Source organism: Fringilla coelebs (assembly GCF_963513975.1).
Source record: "Fringilla coelebs genome assembly, chromosome: 19".
Lineage (NCBI taxonomy): Eukaryota > Metazoa > Chordata > Aves > Passeriformes > Fringillidae > Fringilla > Fringilla coelebs.
Window position 1 is genome coordinate 1039956 of NC_140045.1, and position 23951 is coordinate 1063906.

Below are 23951 nucleotides of genomic sequence, written 5' to 3' on the forward strand. Positions count from 1 at the left end.
CCGCCCCGAGCGCGCACCGCGCCTGCGCGCCGCTCCCTCCTCCCCATTCATCCGCCGGGCTTGAATTAGGCGCCGCCGTTCCGCGCCGCTCGCCGCGCGCCGATTGGCGGGAGCGCTGGCGGCCCGCCAGCCAATTGGGAGCGGCGCTCTCTTGACGCGCGGCGCGCGCGCCGGAGGAAGAATGGAGCCGGTGGGGGGGGGGGGGGGGTTGGCGTGGAGCGGGGGGGGGATCAATGGCCGGCGGGGCGCGAGCGCCGCGCGGCGGCCAATCAGCGAGGGGGCGCGCGCGCGGGGCACGCGCTCATTAGCATGCGGGGCGCGCCCGCCCCGGCGGAGAACGCGCGGCGTGAGCGGGAGGCGCGGCGGGGTCCCCCCACCCCCCCCCGCCTTTTCCCACCCCCCCCTTCCCTCCCCCCCCCCCACCCCCCCCAACCACACACCCCCGGTTCCCTTTGCTGCAGGAGCAGCCGGTGCATGGGCAGTGCACGGGCACCGGCAGGAGCACGCTGCGCACCCCCGCCACGGGACCGCACTCGCCCCGCGCGCGGAACGCCCCTCCGGTAAGTAACTGCGATCCGCGGGTGGGTTTTTTTTGTTGTTGTTGTTGTTGTTGTTTGGGGGTTATTTTAATTTCGGGCGCTCCGGGGTTATTGTTTTTGTTGTTTTTGGTTTTTTTTGGTTTTTTTTTTTACGCCTTAACAATTTTTTTTGGCGTTATTTATTTTGGTTTTTTTTGGGCGTTAATTTTTTTTTTTAATTGCGTTTTGGGCATTATTTTTATTTGTGTTTTGGGCATTATATTTTTTTTTTCTTTGCCTACTTGGATTTATTACGTTTTAAATTTTTGGGGCGCTAATTATTTTGCTTTTTTTTCAATTTATTTTTTTGCAAATTTCCTTTTTTTTTTTTTGCGTTTTTACCTTCTTATTTATTTTTTCGCTTTATTTGTTTGCACCTAAATATTTATTTGCATCTTTCCGACATGAAAATATTTTCTATGTTCGTCTTTTTCCTGCAAAAATATTTTTTCTCTTCATCTTTTTTCCCCCAAAATATTTTTCCCTGAATCTCTTTCCACCAAAATATTTTCCTCTTCGTCTTTTCCCATTAAAATATATTTTCGCTTTCATCTCTTTATATTAAAACATTTTCCCATTAAAACCCGTCTCTTCGAAACGCTTCGCCTTAAAATTTTGTTCATTAAAATTTTGTGCGTGAAAACATTTGTTCATTAAATCATTTGCTCATCAAACGCTGCTTCACTAAACCGTTTGCGCCTTCAAACATTTTCGCATCGAGCCCTTTTTGCCTTCAATTTTTTGCTTTAAATAAAATATTTTTCCCTTTCAATTATTTCCCATTAATTTTTTCGCTTTACATTTGCTTTTTTATATCTCGATTTAAAAAAAAAGAAAGCAAAACATCCTTTTTTCACATATTTTTCTCAGCTTTATTTAAGGAAATGCACATGTTTTGTTCCCGGCCCGGGTTTCTTCCCCCGGGGCTCGCCCCGGCGCTCCCCCCCGGTCCCCGCGGTCCCGGCCGGGCCCCCCGCGCCCCCCGGCCGCGCTCGCCGCCCCGCGCCCCTTTGTTCGCAGCCGCCCGGCCCGTGCCCGGCTCCCCCCGCCGGATCGGGCCCCCCGGCCCCGGCGCTGCCAGAACAATGACCCGGCGGGCGGGAGCCGCGGCCGGGCACCGGCAGGGACCGGGAACCGTGGCCGGGAGACCGGGGAAATACCGGGAAACCGGGGCAGGGCACCAGGGACGGACCGGGGAACCGGGGAGAGGAGGGTCGGGACAGCGGGTATTATCGGGGAAGCGGGGCCGGGGTTACCGGGCTGGAGGGAAGACGGGGAAACACCGAGGAACCGGGGCTGGGGAAGGAAGGAAACCGGGGAACCGCGGCGAGGGAGGCGCCAAGCGCCCGGGAGACAACGGGAAACGGGGAAGCCGGGGGCGAGCGGGGCCGAGCCCCAGGGAGATACGGTCGGTGAACCGGGAGAGATAAAAGAACCGAGCTCCGGGAAACCGGAACCCGCGCAGCGGCCAGAAAGGGTCGGAGCTGCGGGAACCGGGCCCGCGCTCCGGGCGCCCGGGGTTGGGAACCGGGAGCACTGGATAGCGGGGGAGCTGCGCTCCGGGAGCACCGGGAACGTGGAGGGGGGGGGAGCTGTGCGCTGAGGAAACTGGGGATCATGAACCGGGAGTACTGGGAAAAGGGGGGGCCGTGCTCCGGGGACGGCAGAGAGCGGGGACCGTGCGCCGGGGGTACCAGGGGGCGCGGGGCCCTGCGAACCGCGGAGAAAGCGGGCTGCGTACCGGGGAAACGGGGAGCGGGGCGCGGGGGCTCTGGGGGTCAGTGATGGCCGTACCCCCCACCCCGGCCGTGCTCTCACTCTCTCCTTTCTCTCCCCGTGCCAGGAGTGGAGGATGAGCCGACAGCCCCGGCGCGGAGCGCGGCACGACGCCCGCCGAGCCGGCCCGGCGCGGCGCTGAGCATCGCCCACGAGCCGTGTCGGGGTCCCGCCGAGCCCCCCGCGGGTGGGTGCCCCCGGCATGGACGGCCGTGACTTCGCGCCCCCGCCGCGGCTGCTGTCGGAGCGGGGCAGCCTGGGCCACCGGCACGGCACGGGGCGCGTGGCGGGGTCGGCGCACGGGGCCGTGCAGCCCCCCGGACACTTCCAGCCCACCAAGTACTTCCCGGCGCCCATCTCCATGGCCACGCACACAGGTCAGAGGGGTCGGAGCGCCCGCGGTGTGGGGGGCCGGGAAGGGCTGCGAGGCTCGGCACGGCCCCGGGAGCTCGGCACGGCCCCGGGAGCTCGGCCTCCCTTTGTGCCGACCTCGCTGTCACCGCGCCCGGGGCTTTGGGGGTGAGGGCTAACGCACACGGGGGACGTCTCCCCCCACCCAGCCGCTCCGCCGGCGCGGGAGGAGCGTGACCCCGGGCCGCGCCGGCGAGATTTCGGTGCCGGGACGAGGAGGCGCGTTCGGGCTGAACAAGGAGGCCGTTATCCGCGGGGCCGTGGGGCGGCGGTGGAAGGTCACCGAGCCCGGGCTCGATATTCGGCGCCGAAGTGTCAGGGTGCGAAGGGGTTCGCGGCGCGTATTCGCCGCGGCAGCTGCCGGAGCTGGACAAAGCGCGGCACACGGCCGAGCTCGGCACGGCCAACCAGCCCCGGCGCGGGGTCACCGGATCCGGCATCCGCGGCGAGCTGCCCGCGCGGCTTTGTCTGCGGCATGTGCTCGCCCGCGGCCGGGCAGGGCTGAACCGGGGCGCGCGGCGCCGGTACCGGGGTTCTCTGCTCGGGGGGCTTTGAGGGCGCAGCCGGCGGGGAGCCCCCTGCGCTGCCGAGCTCCGGGATGGAGCCGGAGCAGGAGCGGGGCCGGGGCGGGAGCCGTGTGCCGGCTCGGCGCGGCGCAGCGCCGGGCCCCCCGCTTCCCGCCGGCGCAGGCGGTTGTCTGGCCGCGGCACGGCGGCAGCGCCGGTTATTGTCGCCGCCTTGATGAGCTGTGAATACTAATAAAATTATATCTGCTTTAATGGGATTACAATTAGTGCGTGGATTAGGGCGGGGGGCACGGCCGGGCCGGCGCGGGGGGGTGGCAGCCGTGGGGGTTCTTGGAAGGAGGTGGAAAGCGGGGGGCACCGGGGGGTGCCGGGGAGGCGGCGCCGGATCGGGCCCGCGGCCGGGGCGGTTTCGCTTTATGCCGGCGGCCCCGCTGCCGGGACCACCGCCGAGCTCGGGGGGCCGCGCCGGCTTCCCCCAGCTTTGTTGGGCGAGAAGTGCGGACGGGGGCTTGGAGCCCGGCCCCGGGATGGGGGATAGGGGTGGGTGTTCGGCTGCTCTCCGGCTCGCGGTGACCGTGGCGGGGATCCCGGAGGGCCGCCAGCGCCGGGGTGCTGCCGGCTTTCCTCCGGCTTGCCTCCGGCTTCCCGCCGCGGCCGCGTCCCCGTGCAGGACCCTCACACCCGCCGGGGCCTGGGCGACACATGGGAGCCCGAATGCACCGGAGGTTGTTAAAATAACATGGATCCGGCTAAAAATACCCCAGCAGAAACGCGCCGAAAAAAAACATTAAAAAAAAAAAAAACCCAGAAAAAAAAAAAAAAACAGAGAAGCCAAACCCAACAACAGAACGAGCTAAAAATATTCCGGCTTTGGCAGGGCCGGCGCAGCCGGAGCGCTTCCCAGCGAGCTGCGCTCAGAGGCTCCGCGCGGCCGGAACGCTGCTGGGGCGGATAGACCGGATAATTTAGCGGCCGGCACGGTGCCGGCGGCAGGGGGGTCCCCATCCCCTGCACCCCGTGTCCTCCCGGCACGGCCCGGCCGCGGTGCCGGCAGCCGTGCTAGCCTGGCGCGGTAATTAAGGCCGATGATTGATAATTACCCCACCCAGCGCACGGAGGCAGCCCGCGGTTGGCCGTGGCGGGGCGATGCCGGTGCGGCACGCGGCGCCCGGGGGGCACGGCGGGGCCGGGGGGGCTCCGGCCGCGCTCCCCCAAATGGCTCCCGGCGTGTGCAAGGACTACACCTCCCAGGAGCCTTTGCCGGGCCCGGCGGCCGCCCTGGGAACGGCGGATAAAACTGTTTTCCTTGGTTTTATTAAAGCCGTAACTCAGGGCCGCGCGTTCGTGCGACCGAACGCTCCGGCTGGCGTCGGGTTTGGCACCGGCACCGCCCGGGAAGGGGGGGATGGAGACCCCCGGAGCCCATCCGGGCGGGGTGCAGCGCCCGCACCCCAATTGTAGGGGTCCCGCTGCCAGGGCACAGCCCGTGCTGAGCAGGGCCGGGGGTCCCAATGCCTCCGCCACAAACGGAGGGTGAGAAACTGACAGAGGCCTGGCTGCAATTTTTGCCTTTCGGATGTTTTTGTGGACTAGTGGAGAGTTGTGACTGTGCCAGACTGTGTCACCGCGGCCGAGCCCTCGGGCGGGAGCCGGTGTGTAGCTTAACCCTGGGGGTGTGCGTGCATCCCGGTGTGAATCCCAGTGTTCATCCCGGCGTGCATCCCGGTGTGCATCCCAATGTGCATCCCGGTGTGCATCCCAATGTGCATCCCGGTGTGAATCCCGGTGTGCGTCCCAGTGCTGCCCCGCAGCCTGGCCGTGGCAGTGTTGGTGTTCGTCCTGGTGCTGGCACACAGCCTGGCCATGACAGTGCAGGTCCCGGTGCATCCCGGCGGCTGGATGTGCTCCCACACCTGTCCCCTCCCGCAGGCTGGGAGCTGTGCGGTTCCTGGCACGGCTCTGAGGGGGGATTTGGGTGCTGATGGTGGGAGGCAGGTGGGGACGGTGCCCCTGGCTGGGCGGTGACACAGGGCCAGGTGCCAGCGCTGCAGCCACTCTGCATCGCTGCTTCCCTGGAGACAGGATCTGCCCAGGGGCTGGAGGCCACGGCGCAGCTCCAGCGCAGGGGCTCCCTGCTCCCCCCAGCCCCCCATGCGGCGCCAAAGTGAGTGTCATAGTTAAACCAGATCTGGAGATTAACTGGGCTGCTCCTTGGTAGCCACGAGGCACGGGGGCCGAGCGTGGCCGGTGGGAGCGGTGGGACGTGCAGAACCCTGGATCCCGCGGAATTAGCCCGGCTCTCACAGAGTCACCCCCGAGTGCTTCCACCGTTCCTTAGTCATGAGCTGGATCCAGGCACAGATGTTGCCATGTGCCAGGCCCTGGGGGACGGGCAGCTGCCACCGGCCCCTGGTACTGCCCGGGGAACAATGGGGAGTGGATGGGCTCCACGGGGAATTTTGGGGCCACTCTGGTTGCCCCAGGCTCCTCGGGACCCCCAGCCCTGCCTGTGCCCTGGCTGCCCCACAGCATCACCCCAGGGCAAGCTCTGACCCTGCCTTGTGCTGGGGTCCCCCAGCCCTGGGGGAAGACAAGTCCTCCCCCTGCCAGGACCTACATGTGTGACGTTCACCGGAACTGCACAGAGTGCCCATGGACCCCCGTTTTGGAGGGTTCCTGGGAAGGGTCCATGTGCATGGCACCCATGTGACATCAGGAGTGTGGTGGGACATCAGGACCCCCGGGACTGGACACTCCCTGGCTTCCCTGTGTTCCGGCAGTGGTCTTCCAAGGCACATGTGTGTCAGGTTGTGCTCTGGGTGTGCAAATTGTGCTCCGGGTGTGAAAGTCATGCGTGCAAGGAGCATGCACTGAGCACACGCCGTGTGCCAGCTGTGCCAGTGGTGTGTGCTAGCTGTGCCAGCGGTGTGTGCAAGGAGTGTCCACCACCCTTTGCACACATGGCCCCAGTGAGTGTGCAAGCGCTGAGTGTGCAGTGGCTGTGGCCAGCACAGCTGCCAGTGGCATTCCAGAGGGGATAACCCCCCTCACAACACTGGGATCACCCTCCTGGCCCCTCGGGCACGTTCCGGCAGCGTTTCACCGTCGCAGCGTTCATTGAGTGCCGTAACAATACGGATTCAGTTGGAATTACAGCACCGAGGGAGCCAGAGCCCGTTTATTCCCTGTTTGCCAAATTTTTAAAGGGGCTGTGTGGGTTGTGAAGCACGTGGGGGGCTGCCCACCACCCCCTGCCCGACTGGGGGGGCCCGGGTTGCCCCTGGCAGGGTCCCTGCCAGCTCCCAGCCCTTGCCCGCGGCCCCAGCTCCATTAGGAATGTTCCAGCCCCAAAATAGCTGAGGGAGAAACCCAACCCTGCGCACGTCCCCCCCGCCACCGCTGCCATCCTGGGTCTGTCACCGCCTTGGGGATCCCAGAGCAGCCGTGGGCTGAACCCCCCCCAGGACCGGGCCCCCCCTCCACACACTGGCCCTGAAACTTTCTGCCTTCCAACACATTCCCATCTGTGCTGCACTTGGAGTGGGGGCGAGGAGCAGCTGGAGGGAAGGGAGCATCTCTTGTTGTCCCCTCCTGAGTCTCCCCAATGCCCCCCGCCCCTCTCGGCGCTGTCGGTGTGGCCGTGCTGAGCCCTGGCGCGCTCGTCACACGTGTGACCCTCTGCGGATTCGGGGCCAAGGGAAATTTCGTGCCGGAGCTGGGAGCGATGCCGGCGGGGCTGAGTCACAGCACCGGTCTCGGGGAGCCCAGCCAGGGAGTTCCCAGGGTGACGCTGCCGGGGGGCGGCAGGGGGGGCCGGGCTGGGACCCCGCAGCCATCTGTCCCGTGCTGGCAGCCCGCCCCACGGTGCCGTGCCCGTCCTGGCACTGCCAGCTCATCGCTGACACGAGCTGTGCCCGGTCTCAGGGACTGGCAGCACGGGCCGCTCCAACACCGGTGGCTTATCAGTGACACGAGTTGTGCGCGTCCTCAGTGACCCGTCCCTGTCCCGTGCTCATCCCTGTCCTGTGCTCACCATCGCTGTGGCTGGAGAGGCAGAACCAGGGGGCCGCTCCCTGCCCCTGCTCAGTGCCTGGGTGTGCAGGGGGTCGTGGCGAGTGGGAACGTGGGATCGGCAGCGCTGGCCACAGGGCCAGTGCACGCCGGGGGACCCGTGAGTCAGCGGGTGGGCGGTGGGGAGCGGCAGCCCCGCAGCCCCCCCGGGACACCCCAGCCCCGCCGCCATCGGGGTGGGGTGAGGGGTTATTTTTTTCCAGCCCGTTTCACGGCTTCCAGAAAAGTCTCGTTCTGGAAACCTCGGCTTCCCGCCCGGCACAGCTGCCCGGCACGCTGCCGGCTCCACGCCTGCACGGGGTCCCCCGGCGCGGCCGGGGCTGCGGTGCACAGGGTGGGTTTGTGCCGGCAGCGCCGGGCAGGGATCCCCGGGGATGCATTGGCACAGCGGGGTGTTCCCACCCGTCCCGGTGCGTGTCCAGTTCCCAGGGCTGTGGGTGGGATGCGGCCGTGCCCCCGGCCCACGCGGCCCTGCCCCGCTCGGCCTCGCCACGGAGGAAGGAGCGAAGCTGCCTGAAACCACATCCCGACACTCATCCCAGAGGCATCCCGGTGGGATTAGCCGGGGAGCGTGGGCCGGCTTAGAGAGCAAAGCATCGCTTCCTGCCCCGGCCGGGCGGGCAGCCAGCCCGCGCTCTGCGCCACGCCACGCGTGCCGGGCTGTGCTGAGCCGTGCCGAGCCGTGCCACGGCTGCTCTGGCACACACGGGCATGGGGAGCGGGTCCACACAGTGAGGGGCAGCTGCTCCCCCGTCCCAGCTCCCCCCATCCCGGTTCCCCCCATTCCAGCTCCCCCCGCCCGGCCGCTGGCCACCGGCTCCGAAGTTTCCACCATGATCTCACGGCTTGGCCGGGATGGGAGCGGGATGGGGGGCGGGATGGGGAGCGCCGGCCATGGGCCTCCCCAAGGGTGCTGGGGGCCCCCCCGGGCTGCGGGGGAGGCAGCAGGGTCAGGGCCAGGGCTGTCCCCCCTCCTTGCACTCACACACATGTGCACGCACACACACAGCACACATGTGCACCCACATGGCCCGGCACAGCCCCTGTCCCTGGAGCTTGGGATTGTCCTGGCACTGGGAGCAGCCAGCGTTCCCTGGGGGGGAGCAGCAGCATGGGGAGCCACACACATGTGCAGAGCCTCCCACGTGCTGGCACACCTGGGTGAGTGCTTAGGGCACGCACAGGGCAGGGCTCTGGTGCCCCTTGCACGGCTCTGCTGTGCCTCGCACACTCTGGGGCACGTCTGAGCCCCGTGGGGCTGGGGGTGTCAGGGACATGGGTGCATGAGGGGTGTGACCGCACAGGGGGTGTTGGGGCTCACAGGGGACATGTGCAGGCAGCGTGTGCTCGAGGGACAGGGTGGCACAAGGGACACCGTACCGCGAGGGCTGTGAGCATGAGGGATGTGTGTGCACGGGGGCTGGGTGTGCACAAGGGACACGGTCCCACGAGGGATGCGTGTGGCACAAGGGCTGGGTGTGTCCAGGGGAGGCACTGGCGCAGAGTGGGCTGCACAGCCCCGTGGCAGCCGTGTGTGCACAAGGGAGTGTGGTGTGCTGGGTCATGTGAGCAGGGCTTGCACAGCCCCCCCAGACTGTTCTCAGCACCCCAGACTGCCCTCAGCCCCCCCAGACTGTTCTCAGCACCCCAGACTGCCCTCAGCCCCCCTGACTGTGCCCTCTCCCCACAGCCGGCAGCAGCCTGATGGGGAGTGCCCCCCCCTCCTCCTTCATGGGGGGCTTCCTGAGTGGCAGCCTGGGCTCGGGGGGGCCCAGCCACCCCGCCGGCCCCGCCGCCTCCCCCCCAGAACCGGCCTTCTGCGGGCCCCACTCCGGCACCTCCCAGATCTGGTTCTCCCACTCCCACGAAGGTGAGTGGGCACTGGGGTGGGCATGGGCTGTGTGTGGGGGGGGGCTGGAGGCAGTCGTGGCTCTGTCCAGTGCCAGTGGTCATGTCCTACCAGTCCCACATATATGGGATCCAGGGTCAGTGGCTTCTGGGTGATGAGGGTGGGTTTGGCCACCGTTGTGCCCCAAAACACCCTGGGCATTGACAGGGACTGGGCTTGTACCCCACAGTTGGGGTTTGGGGTGGCTGGAGAGGCTCGTGCTGAGCCTGCAGAGCTCCAGCTGAGGCCAGGCCACCTCGTGTCACCGGTGATGATGAACACGGACAGGGACGCCCGTGTTGGGGCAGGTGACAGTGTGGGGACCCCGGGGGCAGCCCTGGTTAAGCCGAGTCCCCGTGCCCCCCCACGCTCTGGCGTCTCCATCCCGCCGGAGGAGCGGGAGCGGGGCGGCGGTGCTGGCGCGGGGCCCTGGCAGCCTGCCCGGCTGGTAGTTTGACCGGCTGCCAGCTGGCTCCCGGCGTTCCGGGGGGGCACCGGGGGACGGGGACGGGCAGCGCACGCGGCTGACGGACAGCCCGCCCAAGCCGTGCCGAGCCGAGCCAAGCACGGCCACTGCTGACACGGGCTGGGCAAGGGTCTCACCCCCCCAGTTCCCAGAGGGTGGGAGGGGTCTCAGCCTGGAGGGGATCACGGGCTCTGCAGAGAGTTCCCAGCTGGAGCCGTGCAGGTCGGGATGCGGGGGCAGGTGCCACCCCAGTCCTGCTGACTCGATGTCCCCAGCCCCGGGGTACCCCCGCTTCTCCGGGAGCTTGGCCTCCACCTTCCTGCCCATGGGCCACCTGGACCACCACGGCAATGGCAACGTGCTCTATGGCCAGCACCGTTTCTACGAGAGCCAGAAAGGCAGGTACCGGGGCCACCAGGGACCCCCATGGGGGTGTCTCTCCCCCAGCAGGGCAGGGGTGGGGGGCTCAGTGCCGGAGCACGTGGTACTGGGGCAGTGGGGGGGGTGGTGGGTGCCAGTCCCAGCCCTGCTCCTGCTTTTCACAGGATTGTGGTGGGCATTAATGGGGCCATTGTTTGGGTGGGACCTATCGAGCCCGACCCTTCATCCCAGTTCGGCCGCAGTTCGGTTGGGTGGGGGGTGTGCGGGGGTCTCACCCATCGCCCTCCCCTCCAGATAACTTCTACCTGCGGAACCTTCCGGCACAGCCCCCCCTGCTCCCCGCCAGCCACGGCTTCCCCGGCATCGCCCGCGCCGCCCCCGGGCCCCCCACCGGCTCCTGCAGCCGGGAGCGGGACGCCGGCCCCCTCCCCAAGACCCCCAAGGACTACGAGCGCTTCCTGGCGGGCAAGGACAAGGGGGGCAAGGGGGACCCCAAGGAGCGGCTGCCCGAGGAGGACCCCAAGGAGCGGCACAAGGCGGTGCTGCCGGTGCCGCCCGAGGGGCACTGCAAGGAGGGGGTGCCGCCGCGGGGGTCCGGCGACGGGCGCCCCAAACCCCTGGCCTCGTGCCTGCTGGGAGCCAAGGGGCTGGACGGGGACGGCGCCCGCGCCGCGCTGCCCAGCTGTGCCGGGAGCGCCCTGCCCCGCGCCGCCCGCTGCGCCCCCAAGGAGCGGGAGCCGGGGGTCCCCGAGGCCCCCCAGCCCTACGGCGAGGCGGTGGAGCGGCGGCAGATGCTGCACCACGCCGTGTCCTACGCCGTGCCCGCCGCCGGCTCCTTCCCCTGCCTCCCGCTCCACGCCGGCCCCGAGGTGCTGTGCCCGCTGCCCGAGCCCCCCGCCCGCGAGCTGAAGCTCAGCGGGGCTACGTTGGTGCCCTCGGTGGGGCCCCCGACGGACAAGAGCCGCTCCTTCCAGGCGGAATCCGGCGGGATGGAGCGCGGGGACGGCAAGGAGCGGCACGCCGAGGCGGGCTCTGAGCCCTACGGTGCCCCCTTCCACCACCCGCTGAAAGCCGAGGGGCCGGCGGAGCGGCGGCTGGAGTGGGGGACTCCGGGCACCCGGCTGAAGGGGCTGGAGTACCTGGGGGGGGGCGCGGCCGAAGGACCCCCCTTCTCCGGCCGGTGCCCCGCGCCCAAGGCGGGGCTGGAGAAGGGCTACTTCGAGGTGCCGCCCGCCCCCGACTGCTCCCGCGCCCCCCGGCCCGACCCTCTGGGCGTCCGCGTCGGCCCCTCCTGCTGCACTTTAGAGAAGGGTCCCCCCAAGGAGCCCCCGGCCCAGAAGGTGGCTCGCATCCGGCACCAGCAGCACCCCGAGGCGGAGGCGGCCGAGGGCAAGCGCAAGCCCCTGGAGTTGGGGGGCCTGGGCTACGGCGGGCACCCCCTGCCCCCCTGGGGGGTGCAGGGCCAGGGGCCCCCCCTGGCTGTGGCGGAGGAGCGGAAGGGGGGGCCCTACCTGGACCCCTTTGGCGCGGGGCTGGTGCGGGCGCAGGAGGTGCCCAACGCCCCCGACGAGGTGTCGGCCATGAAGAACCTGCTCAAGTACAGCAACGGGGCGCTGCTGGGGGGGCAGAAGGGCCCCCCCTTCGTGGGGCTGGCCAGCGCCAAGGGCAGCTGCGCCCACCAGGACGCCAAATTCCCGTCGGGAAAGGGTCAGGCGGAGCTGGAGCGGCCGGACTGCGCCCGCGGCCGGGAGCACGAGGCGCTGGGCCCCGGCGGCACCGAGGGCGAGGTGCGGCAGCCGCCCGTGGGCATCGCGGTGGCCGTGGCGCGGCAGAAGGACACGCTGGGCCGCCACGAGCCCTACGGCGCCGGCGGCTCCGGGCGGCAGCGGGCGGCGGCTGGTGTCAAAGGTAAGGGCTGGGGAAGGGGCCGGGACAGACGGGGCTGGCGGTGCCACGCTGATGCCACCGCGGTGTCCCCGTGGCAGCAGGCACCGCGCGCCCCGTGCACCTGATGGAGCTGGAGGCGGAGGAGGAGCGGGGCCGGCTGTGCGAGGAGCGCCTGGGGCTGCCCGGGAGGGACATCCTGCTCCAGTGAGTGCTGGGGGAGCCTGGGTGTGAGGGCTGGAAGATGTGCTGTGTGTGCTTTTTGGGGCGCAGGGGCGGGAGATGGGGGTCCCTGGAGGTGCTGCTGGGGGTGCAGGGGAGGGTGATGCCAGTGCTGCCCCCACACTCTGTGTCCCCTCTTCTTGCAGGGACAACAAGGACCTGGTGGAGTTTGCCCGGATGCACCCATCGGGGGGGTGTCCCGGGGAGCTGACCCCCCACCTGATGATGACGGGGGGCTCGTCACTGCCGGCGGGGCAGCTCGGGGGGGACCCCGCCGCCCACGCCCACCCTGCCCACACGCACTGGCTGCCCCGCACCCGCAGCCCCTCCATCTGGATGGGGGGACACTCCTACGGTCGGTGCTGGGTTTGGGGGAACTTGGGTGGGTGCTGACCCCCAGCAGCGGGGTGCTGACAGACCCCCCCCATCCCCACAGGCATCGGGCACCCTGCCCTGCACCAGAACCTGCCCCCTGCCTTCCCTGCCTCCATGCCCAGCGCCATGCAGCCCGTGTTCCCCCTCGCCCAGGACCCCCCTGCACAGCTCGTCATCCTCCCCACAGAGCCCCCCACCCACGGCACCCCCCACACGCTGGGTGAGCCTGAGACCCCCACCTTGTGCTGGGGAGGGTGGTCCTGGAGTCTGGGGGAGATTGAGAGAGAGGAGAGGGGGTCCTTGGGGGTGCAGGGTGGGAGAGGGGGGCGATCACAGTGGGTACTTTTGGGAGTTCAAGGCTGATGGGGTCCCTGGGGGTGCTTTTGGAGGTGGAAGGGAGGAGTATGGGTCCTTGCAAGTGTTTTTGGGGTTCAGGGGTGGGAGATGCAGGTCTCTGGGGATGCTGCCAGGGTCACAGGACTGGGGTTTGCCACTGCTGGGGTTTGTGGGGTGACCCTGAAGAGGGTCACCTATTGCCTCCCCTCTGCTGGCAGCTGACGTGATGGACCAGGCATCGTTGTGGCCCCCCATGTACCCGGGCCGGGGTCCCGGTGCCCACCTGCAGCACACGGGGCAGCTCCCCGTGTACCCACGGTCGCAGTTCCTGCGGCAGCAGGAGCTCTATGCCCTGCAGCAGCAGCAGCAGCAGCAGCAGCAACAGCAACGGGCGGCCCAGGCCCTCGAGATCCAGCGCCAGGTGCACGGCCAGGTGCCAGGGGGATGGCATGGGGTGGCATGGGATGGGATGTGGGGCTGGCTGGAGGATGCAGGGTGGAGGGTGTGTTATGGGACTGGGGTGGGAGAGGTGGGGCAGGACTGAGGGACAGGCAGTGGGGCAGGGACTGGCCCGTGGGGCTGGATGGGGATGTGGGATGCAGGGCTGAGACGTGGGGCAGGATGTGACATGTGTCGCCTCGTTGTACCCCGCAGCGGAAGCCGGAGGAGCAGCCCCTGGAGCTGGAGGAGAGGGCTCCCGAGAAGCCCCTCAAACCCTCCCACAAAGCAGTTGCCTTAAACCCCCCGGCCAAGGGCCTGACCTCGGCGGCCCCTGCGCCCCCCAAGCTGTCCCCGTGCTGCCACTCGCCGGCCCTGCGGCACCCGGCCAAGTGCCCCGTGACGCTGCCCACGGCCCCCTGCACTTTACCCGCCTGCCCCGCCGCCAGCCCCGCCGTGACCCCCCGCTCGCCGGCCGCCAGCCCCCTGCCTGCCCCCAGCAAGGGCGGCGATGGCGAGGACGCGCGGGGCGAGGGGCAGCCCCCGCGCCACTACCCCAAACCCCTGGAGCCAGGTAGGACCGCGGGGACGGGCAACGGGGGGAGGGCGGCCGGGGAGCACCGGGGCGTCCCCGCTGATCGTGGCCCGCTCCCCGCAGACCTGCCCCCCGGGTACGGCTACCCCGCCGCCGCCATGGGCTACCCCGCGGCGCACTCGGCCGAGCCGGCCGACCCCGACCCCGTGCATGCCGGCTCCCCGCCCGCCGAGCCCGAGCAGTCCCGGACCTTCAGCCCCACGGCCGAGGCGCTGCGGGACCAGGGCCCCCCGCGGGACCCCCCAGCCGAGAGTCCCGGGGCGCTGCTGCACCGGCACCACCTGCTGCTCCCGCCGGGACCGGGAGCGCTCTGCGGGGAGCGAGGGGCAGCGCCAGCCGGGGCCGGCACCGAGGAGCCCTTCGGGGGGCACCGCGAGGTGGATCAGGGAGCGCCGGAGCAGCCGGAGCAGCAGCACCCCGTGCACCAGGAGGGGGGCTCCCCACTGCCCCCCACTGTGGAGGAGGAGGAGGAAGAGGACGAAGAGGAGGAGGAGGAGGAAGGCGACAGCGATGGCTCGGAGCCAGAGGGCAGCTGCGATGAGGAGGAGGAGGATGGTGACGTCCCCGGTGGGCACCAGGGCTGCATGGGCGGGCTGGAGGCGCTGATTGCCGCCGGCATCGACCTGGGGGAGCTGCCGGCGCTGGAGGAAGCCGAGGAGCCCCCCCCGGCCCCCCCCTCGCCTGTCCCCCACCCCTCAGGGATCCCAGGCATTGCCCTGCTCAGCGAACTCGCCGACCTGGAGCTGCGCCGGCGCCGCTGCGACCTGGCCAGGGAAGGTGGGTGATGCCTGGTGCCCCCGAGTGTCCCCAGCATGCTCTGGTGATTCCAGTGCCCTTTGTCCTGTGGGACTGGGGGGCTGCATGCCGTGCCATGCCGTGCCATGCTGTGCCATGCCGTGCCATCCCATGCCCCACTCACAGCCAGGGCTCAGCTCCAGCGCTGGCTCCAGGCAGGCTCCGGGATTCCCTCCCAGCTCGGCTTCCCCAGGGAATCCCAGAGGCCCCAGCGGGAAAGGCCTCACAGCCTGGCACATCCCCAGCCCTGCGGGCGGGAGGGAGGGAGGGGGGGGACCCAGTGTTGGGTTCAGGTGGGGACAGCGTGGGGCAAGGGGGTGGCTGTCAGGTCCCAGTTTCCATGGATGGGGTGGTGAGGTGGGCACGGGGCCAGATGGGGCAAATCACCGTTGCCCTCCCAGCTGGGGATCTGCGCCTGTGCCCCCCAGCCCCCCAGGAGCCAGTGCTGTGCTCTGGTATGTTGGACCTTGCTGACCCCCTGCCATCCCCACAGGTGAGGATGAGGAGCTGCTGGCCTTCAACCTGCAGAACCTGGCCACGGTGGCGGCCGCCTGGTCGCTGGTGGAGGCGGCAGGACGGGAGGGCAGCCCCCCCGCACTCAGCCCCCTGCCCGTGTCCCCCCCGCCCCGTGCCCGCGTCCCTCGGCGCAAGTACACCTGGACCCCCAAAACCAAGGCCGTGAGTGTCCCCTGGAGGGGGTGGCAAGGGGGTGAGCCCTGCCCAGCCTCAGCCCTGGCTTTGAGGCGGCTGGCGCTGCCAGCTGTGCCCGAACGCCCCCTGGCCCCCCAGGTGTGCCCGCTGAAGGCGGCCATGGAGCAGCTGAACACGCAGGAGGTGGAGGTGCGGATGCGCCTGGCCGAGCTCCAGCGCCGCTACAAGGAGAAGCAGCGGGAGCTGGTGAGGCTGCAGCGGCGCCACGACCACGAGTACGTCCTGTCCCCGTCCCTGTCCCTGTCCCCGTCCTCATCCCGAGCCTGGGGGCAGCGCTGATCTGTGCAGTGAGCCCGGGGCTGTCCTCGCCCCGGTGGCGGCGGGGGCTCTGCTGACGGTGTCCCCGGTGTCCAGGCGTGACGAGAGCTCCCGCAGCCCGGCGCGGCGCGGGCCGGGGCGGCCGAGGAAGAGGAAACACTCCAGCGCCCTGGGCAGGGCCGAGAGCCGCAAGGTCAAGTGAGTGACTGGTGCCACATGTCCCCCCTCGGCCCAGGGGACAGAATTAATCAGCAGGTTTTATGTCACTAAACATTAGTGAGAGAGGGGAGGGAGGGGGAGGAGGGAGACGGCAGCTGGGGCGTGCAGGAGCCAGCCAGGGTCGGGTCTGGATCCTTCTGGGGGATGCAGGGTGAGGCTGAGGGGTGCAGATTCCATCCAGGGGTGCAGGATCCCGAAGTGGGGCAGGGTCTCCCCAAGGGGTGCAGGGTCCCCTGGGGGCCCTGCAAGCACCGTGCCCACACTGTGCCCCCCCAGGGCAGTGAAGACCAGCCTGTCCCTGCTGTGTGCCGAGCTGAGGGGGGACCCCGAGCCCCAGAAGAAGAGGAGCAAACTGGCCGGGGGGACCTTCAGCAGCCTCCAGGGCTCCCCGGTGAGTCCCGCGGGGTCTGGGGGGTGGGTTCTACCCCCAACCCCCCGAGTCCCCCCCAGTGTGGGGTCCTCTGCCCTGTGTGGTGACTCGTGGGGTGTCACAGCTGAAGCAGAAGGTGAAGGGCAAGGGGCTGCCCCCCGGGCTCAGCCCCTTCCGCCGGAGGGACCCCAACCCCGGTGCCCGCATCCAGAAGAAGCTGAACCGGCCCAAGGGCTCCAAGGGCTCCAAGTACCAGGGGCAGGACCCCGGGCCCCGGCAGCCCCCCCACTTCAGAGGCAAGGGGGGCACAGGGATGGGGTGTGGGATTGGGGTGGGGGCTCTGGGATGGGGGTGCTGGGTGAGGTCCAGATTGGGGTGCAGGGGTGGGATGGGGATCTGCTTGTGAGGTGGTGTGGGATGGGGATGGGGGTGTGGGATCTGGCATGGGGATGGGGATGTGAGGTCGGGGTTGGGGTTCTGGGGTCTGGCACAGGACTGGGGGTTCAGGGTCGAAGCTGGGGGTGCAGGGTCCATCCATGGGTTTGGGGGGCAGGACAGATGGGGGGGTGGCTCATGCCAGGGGGTCACACATGGCCTCAACTCACCCCATTGTTCACTAGGGGTGCGGGGGCCACCCCTGTGTGCAGGGGTCCCTCACCCTGTCCTCTCCCTTTGCAGATGAGCCTGAGGGTGACACGGACAGTGAGGAGGGGGACGAGGAGCCGGGGCTGTCACTGCCCACAGCGCCGGTGGCTGTGCTGGGGCCCTCCCCGTCCTCCGTGGTGAAGATGGAGGCCAACGAGAAGGCCAAGAAGAAGAAGGAAAGGCAGGGGCTGCTAGGTAATGGGAGTCACCCTGGGAATGCGAGTGGGCACGGGGCAAGGACTCCGGGGGGCACCTGCTGGGACTGGGTGGGCAATTGTGGGGTGCTGCAGGCTTGGACCTCCAGGGGCTCCCCGAGCCCTGTCACCCCGTGGTGCCCTGACCCCTCTCCTCCCCAGGTCCCTGCCGGCTGGGCAGCCCCGAGGGGGAGGTGAAGATCAAGCGGCGGCCGGTGAAGCCGGGGGCAGCCGGGAAGCTGGAGAAGGTGCCGGGCCGGCGGAAGGCGGGGGGCTGCCCCGAGGGCAGCAAGAAGAAGCTGAAAGCCAAGGCCAAGGAGAGCCTGAGGCCCCCAGCCCCCGGTGGCCCCAGCCCCCCGGGACCCCCCAGCAGCCTCTTTGGGGGCACTGACCCCCGGCTGCTGGGGCCAAGGGACGAGGGGGCTCGGCTGGGAGAGAGGGGCAAGAAGGGCACCCGCAAGAGCAAAGGGCTGCAGGCAGCCCTCAGGGTGAGTGGGGCTGGGCTGGGGGCACCCCTGGGCTCGGGGCCAGGGAGATGTGGCATCTGCATGGCCTGGGACCACCAACGGGAGCAGGGCATGCAGGGCTGGGGTTATTGAGGGGTTCCAATGAGATGTGGGTGCAGGTTTTTGGGAGTGATTGTGGGGCATGATGGAACCACGGGGTGCAGAGGGATGGGGGTACGTTTTGCGCAGGTTGTGGGTGCTGGTGGAGCTGAGGGGGCACCCCTCAGGGTGGTGGGAGGCCCTGGGGTCACACAGAGGGGTCACTGGTGGGCCCTGACCTCCCTGTGCAGCGCAAGAACGGAGCACTCTCGCTGGCCCTCTCCCCCCGGAGCGCCAAGACCATCCTGAGCAAGGGCAAGAAACTGGCCAAGGTCAAGAGCAAAGTGGCCACCAAACAGGTGAGACCCGTGGGGGGTGCCCCCCACCCTGGCACGGCCCCCTTTGCCCCCCACCCACCCCAAGCCTCCTCCTGCAGTGCAAGGGCCGGGCCGTCAGCAAACTCCTGGAGAGCTTCACCGTGGAGGACGACTTCGACTTCGACGACAACAGCAGCTTCTCGGAGGAGGAGGAGGAGCTGGGAGGCTGCCTGGCAGGGGGGGCCCGCGGAGGGGTGCCCCACGCCTGCGCCATCCAGAAGGAGGATCTGCGGGATGGGCTGCACATCCTGATCCCCAAGGAGGACAGCCTGCTCTACGCCGGCAGCGTGCGCACCATCCAGCCCCCCGACATGTGAGTGGAGGCTCCCGGGGGTCCTGGACATTTGGAGGGCGGTCCCAGCTATTTGAGGGGTGCACCAAGGTGGGTGCTGAGCCCCTTCTGTGTCCCCTCCCCAGCTACAGCATCATCATCGAGGGTGAGCGGGGGAACCGGCAGCACATCTACTCACAGGAACAGCTGCTGCAGGAGGCGGTGAGTGGGGGGCGGTCGGGGTGGGGGGCAGGGAGGGGGTCCCGGACCCCAAAAACCCTGACATGCTGCCTCCCACAGGTCCTTGACATTCGGCCGCAGTCAAGGCGCAGCCTTCCACCCGGCACCCGCGTCTGTGCCTACTGGAGCCAGAAATCCCGGTGCCTCTATCCCGGGAATGTGGTGCGAGGTGAGGCCGGCTGGGGTCAGCCGGGGTGGGGTGGGCACTGCTGGGGGTCCCCTGCCCTTCCCCTGGGGTCAGCCTGGGTGAGGTGGGCACTGCTGGGGGTCCCCTGCCCTTCCCCTGGGGTCAGCCTGGGTGAGGTGGGCACTGCTGGTGGTCCCCTGCCCTTCCCCTGGGGTCAGCCAGGGTGGGGTGGACACTGCTGGGGATCCCCTGCCCACCCCCACAGCCCCCCTGTGCTGCAGGCTCCTCCAGTGATGAGGAGGAGGAGGACGCCGAGGCCGTGCTGGTGGAGTTCGATGATGGGGACATGGGACACATCGCTGTGTCCAACATCCGCCTGCTGCCCCCCGACTTCAAGATCCAATGTGAGGGCCGGGGTGGGATCGGGGGATGTGGGGGGCTCTGGGGGGAGCACGGGGCCGCCCTGACCCCCCCACTCCCCACAGGCACCGAGCCCTCCCCGGCCCTGCTGGTGTCCAGCTCCTGCCGGCGGGCCAAGCGGGCGTGTGGCGATGTGGGCACCCCTGGGGCGCTGCCCCCCACGCTCTGCCCCGACCATGGCCCCCAGCCCCCCCGGAATTCCGGCAGGAAGGCAGCCAGCAAGGAGAAAAGTGGTATGGAGGGGAAGGAGCAGGATCCCCTGCTGGGCTGGGATGAGGGGAATGGTGTTGGCATGGGGGAAAGGCATTGGGATGCCAGAAGAGTTTGTGTGTTGGGGGAAGGATACTGGGATGCAGGGAAGTGTGCTGGGGTGTGGGGAAGGCTGTTGGGATGCAGGGTAGGGTGCTGGGGTGTAGGCAGGGGAACAGATTCACGGGAGGATAGAGGGATGTATAGAAGGGTGCTGGGATGCGAAGATGGGGTTAAGGGGGCTGGGAATATTGGGATGCAGAGAAAGGTGAGCAGCTGGGGTTGGAGGAAGGGGTGGCACGACAGGCAGGGAGATCAGCCCCAGAGCATCCCTACCTCCCTGCTCCTGTGGCCTCCTGACCGCTGTGTTCCACAGGCAAAGCCATGGAAGGGCTGTCGGGGGGCCGGGGGCCGGCGCTGGGGGATTCGGCGGCCGGGCGGCGCGGAGGGTCCCTGCTCAGCTGGGCCGCCGTGGCACAGACCAAGCGGAAGGCGACGAACAAGGGCTCGGCCGTGCTCCAGAACCTCTTCCAGGTCAACGGCAGCACCAAGAAGCTGCGGGCCAAGGAGACGCTCTTCCCTCTGCACCACCACCACCACCACCTCGCCGCCCCCGTCTTCGGCAACGCCTTCGGCGCCAACTCCTTCGGCCGCATCGCCAGCTCCTACGGCTCCTTCGGCGCCGGCGCCGGGCTGGTGCTGCCGGCGGCCCAGAAGCTGCTGCGCTCCAAGAAAGCCGAGCGGCTGGAGGCCGAGGTGGGCAGGAGCGGGCGCAGGAAGGCGGCGGGCGGCGAGTTCCTGGTCAAGCTGGACCACGAAGGGGTGACATCCCCCAAGAACAAGACGTGCAAGGCGCTGCTGTTGGCCGAGAAGGACTTCGGGGCCAGGCTGGAGCGGCCGCTGGGCAGCCACGGCTACGGCCACGCCGGGCTGGGCGGCCGGGAGCGCAGGGGCCGCGCGGCCGCGCACCCGCTGCCCGTGGGGCTGGCGCTGCGCAAGTACTCGGGGCACGGGGACTTCGCCCTGAACTGCGACAGCGACTGCCACAGCTCCTACTCGGACATGGACGAGGACGAGGACGCGGGCGGGCTCGGCGCCGACGTCCCCTCGCGCTTCATGACGCGCCTTTCCGTGTCCTCCTCTTCCTCGGGCTCCTCCACCTCGTCCAGCTCCGGCTCCATCTCCACGTCCAGCCTGTGCTCCTCGGACAATGAGGACTCCTCCTACAGCTCGGAGGACGAGGACTCGGCGCTGCTGCTGCAGACCTGCCTGTCGCACCCGGTGCCGGCGCTGCTGGCGCAGCCGGACGCGCTGCGGCCCAAGGGCGCCGCGCCCCAGCGCTGCTTCCTGTCCAAGGCGGCCGCCGCCGGCCCCAAGGCCAAGCTCAAGCGCAAGGATCCCCTCAGCTTCGCCAAAGCCAAAGAGTTCTCCCGGCGGCAGCGCCTGCCCTCGGTGGAAAACCGGCCAAAGATCTCCGCCTTCCTGCCCGCGCGCCAGCTCTGGAGGTGGTCGGGGAACCCCACGCAGGTGAGGAGCCCCACGGGCACTGCCGTGGCACAGCCGTGGGCACCCACCTGGGCACGGCTTGGGAGGGAAGGAGCAGGCACAGCTCAGGGCAGGGGCACAGGTGGGTGTCCGTTTGCAAAGAACAAGGTGCACACTGGGGACCTGTCAGGTGACATGTGCTGCAGGCAGAGCCCTGGCTGCTCAGGGTGCTGGGGACACCGGCTGTGACATGGGACATGTGGGACATGTGGGTGCCCGGTGCAGAGTGCTGGTGGCACATGGGCAGCCAGTGTAGGGAGCTGGTGACGCCAACTGCAAATGCTAGCACAGGGAGGTGGTGACACCAGCCGTGTCCCTTGAGCTGGCAGTGCTGGTGACACCAGCCGTGTCCCTCGTTCTGTGAGCCCCCCGCCCTGGCTCTGCTCTCCACGCCCCCCGCAGTGTCCCCACGGCAGCAGGGCGGGTTTGGGGGTCCCTGTGCCAGTGCTGAGCCCGTGTCCCCTCCCCAGCGGCGCGGCATGAAGGGCAAGGCGCGGAAGCTCTTCTACAAGGCCATCGTGCGGGGCAAGGAGACGCTGCGCGTGGGCGACTGCGCCGTGTTCCTGTCGGCCGGGCGGCCCAACCTGCCCTACATCGGCCGCATCGAGAGCATGTGGGAGTCCTGGGCCAGCAACATGGTGGTCAAGGTCAAGTGGTTCTACCACCCCGAGGAGACCAAGCTGGGCAAGCGCCAGAGCGACGGCAAGGTGAGGGAAGGGTGGCTCCGGGGGCAGGGAGCCACGTGCCAGCTCAGGTAGCCACGTGCCAAGTCAGGTAGCCACGTGCCATGCCGTGTGGTCATGCGTTGTGTCAAGTAGCCACATAACGTGTCAGGTGGCCACACATCATGTCAGGACAGGTATTGTGCCAGGGAGCCATGTACTACATGAGGCAGCCAAGTGCCAGGGCAAGTAGCCACCTAGCATGTCTGGTGCACGTGTGGTGTCAGGGTAGCCACATGCCACGCCAGGTAGCCATGCCCTCTGTCACATGTCATGTAGCCACGCATGGCCATGCACCACGTCAGGTATGGTGCCAAGTAGCCACATATTTCCATCGGGTTGCCATGCACCATGCCAGGTGGCCGTGTCCCAGACCAGGTGGCCCTGTCACTGGCCAGATGGCCCTGTCCCACATCAGGTGGCCCTGTCCCACAGCAGGTAGCCACATCCCCCAGCAGGTAGCCACATCCCCCAGCAGGTAGCCACATCCCCCGGCAGGTAGGCACAGGCCAGCCCGGGCGGCGGCAGTGACGGCGCCTTGTCCCCGCAGAACGCGCTGTACCAGTCGTGCCACGAGGACGAGAACGACGTGCAGACCATCTCGCACAAGTGCCAGGTGGTGGGGCGGGAGCACTACGAGCAGCTGACGCGCGGCCGCCGCTGCCAGGACCGCCAGGACCTCTATTACCTGGCGGGCACCTACGACCCCACCACGGGGCGCCTGGTGACCGCCGACGGGGTGCCCATCCTGTGCTGACCCCCGGGGTGCCCACCCTGCGCTGACCCCCGGGGTGCCCACCCTGTGCTGACCCCGCCCGGCTCTTCTGCAAAGGGGGACGTGGGGACATTGGGGGCACATCAGGGGACGTGTGGGGGGGGCTCCCCTACAAGCCATAACTTTCCCTAGTACCTCTGACTGTTTGCCAGCAGGTGAAGCAGAAATCAGGTGTGTTGTTCTATTTATTTTGCCTGTAAATATTGTATTTCTTCCGGGAAGTTTTATGGAAAAGCGAGAAAGAAAAAAAAAAAAAAAACAAACCACGAAAACAAATCCGACAACAGCAAGAAAAAAAAAGAAAAAAGACAAAAAAAAAGACAAAAAATGATGGAAAAAAAGGTCACAAAAAAATAATAATAATCCTCGGGGAAGGGGGTGGGGGGGGGTCGTTTCAGTGCACTGTGTCCCCCAGCCTGGGGGGACGGGGACAGCGGGGAGCGCTGTACAGAGGGGGCCAGGGCGGGGGGCTCGGCCCCGGGCGGGGGGCCCAGCGCCGCCGTCCCCAGTGCAATAGTGGGGTGACCGCGGGGGGGACACCCCGGGGGGACCACGGGGACCCCGCGGGGCCGGCGGACGCTGGCCCGTCCCGCCGCCGCTGCCTGGAAAATATGTACAGGGGCTTTTCCAGTGTAAACACTAAAAAAACAAACAAAAAAAAACAATCCCACAAAACAGGATTAAAAAAAAAAATAATAATAACCCAAAAGGACAAAAAAAAAAAAAAAAGGAGCAAAGGGTTAAACAAAGGTTTTATGAGCCGCCATTCCTGTAAAGGCCTTTTACTATGGAACTTTTTTATGGATAACTTGGCTTATGAATAAATATATGAACCGTTGCTGGCGCCGGCTCCGCTCTCGGCTCTGCCTCCGTTCCCTCGTGCTGCCACCAGCCCTGGAAACCCCAGTACGGATGGAGGCAGAGTGGGGATGGATCAGGGATGGGTTGGGGGTTTAGGGATGGACCAGGGATGGATCAGGGATACAGGGATTGATCATGGAGGGATCAGGGAGGGATGGGGGATTGATCAGGGATGGATCAGGGATACAGGGATTGATCAGGGATACAGGGATGGATCAGGGAGGGATGGGGGATGGATCAGGGATACGGGGATTGATCAGGGAGGGATGGGGGATTGATCAGGGATGGATCAGGGATACAGGGATTGATCAGGGAGGGATCAGGGAGGGATGGGGGATTGATCAGGAATGGATCAGGAAGGGATCCTGGATGGATCAGGAATACAGGGATGGCTCAGGGATGGTTCAGGGATACAGGGATGGATCAGGGGTGGATCACTGATGGATAGGGATGGATCAGGGATTGATCACGGATTGATCGGGAATACAGGGATGGATCAGGGATGGGTCAGGGATTGGTCTGGGATACAGGGATGGATCAGGGATTGAGCACAGATTGATCAGGGATTCAGGGATGGCTCAGGGATGGATTGGGGTATAGGGATGGAACAGGGATGGGTCACTGATGGGTGGGGATGGATCAATGATTGATCAGGGATACAGGGATGGATCAAGGATGG

The 23951-nt window shown here is 67.5% G+C and overlaps 1 protein-coding gene across 2 annotated transcripts; it reads left to right on the forward strand.

Moving 5' to 3' along the window:
* The first annotated feature begins 432 nt into the window (after positions 1 to 432).
* On the forward strand, positions 433 to 23249 carry BAHCC1 (BAH domain and coiled-coil containing 1). Of its 2 annotated transcripts, none has more exons than XM_084218675.1 (27): positions 433 to 560; positions 2422 to 2731; positions 9054 to 9233; positions 9993 to 10115; positions 10393 to 12006; positions 12084 to 12189; positions 12351 to 12559; positions 12641 to 12799; positions 13134 to 13336; positions 13570 to 13927; positions 14012 to 14725; positions 15237 to 15421; positions 15533 to 15669; positions 15809 to 15910; positions 16208 to 16322; positions 16426 to 16597; positions 16980 to 17141; positions 17303 to 17628; positions 17937 to 18044; positions 18122 to 18375; positions 18480 to 18555; positions 18634 to 18742; positions 18982 to 19104; positions 19186 to 19353; positions 19746 to 20896; positions 21385 to 21621; positions 22187 to 23249. In XM_084218675.1, the coding sequence occupies exons 2-27, from the start codon at positions 2557 to 2559 to the stop codon at positions 22391 to 22393; spliced, it is 7473 nt and encodes a 2490-aa protein (XP_084074801.1). In that variant the 5' UTR covers positions 433 to 560; positions 2422 to 2556; the 3' UTR covers positions 22394 to 23249. The 2 variants fall into 2 exon arrangements, with proteins under 2 accessions (XP_084074801.1, XP_084074800.1); XM_084218674.1 differs by having other exon boundaries at positions 12087 to 12189; positions 13134 to 13348.
* Positions 23250 to 23951: the final 702 nt, after the last annotated feature.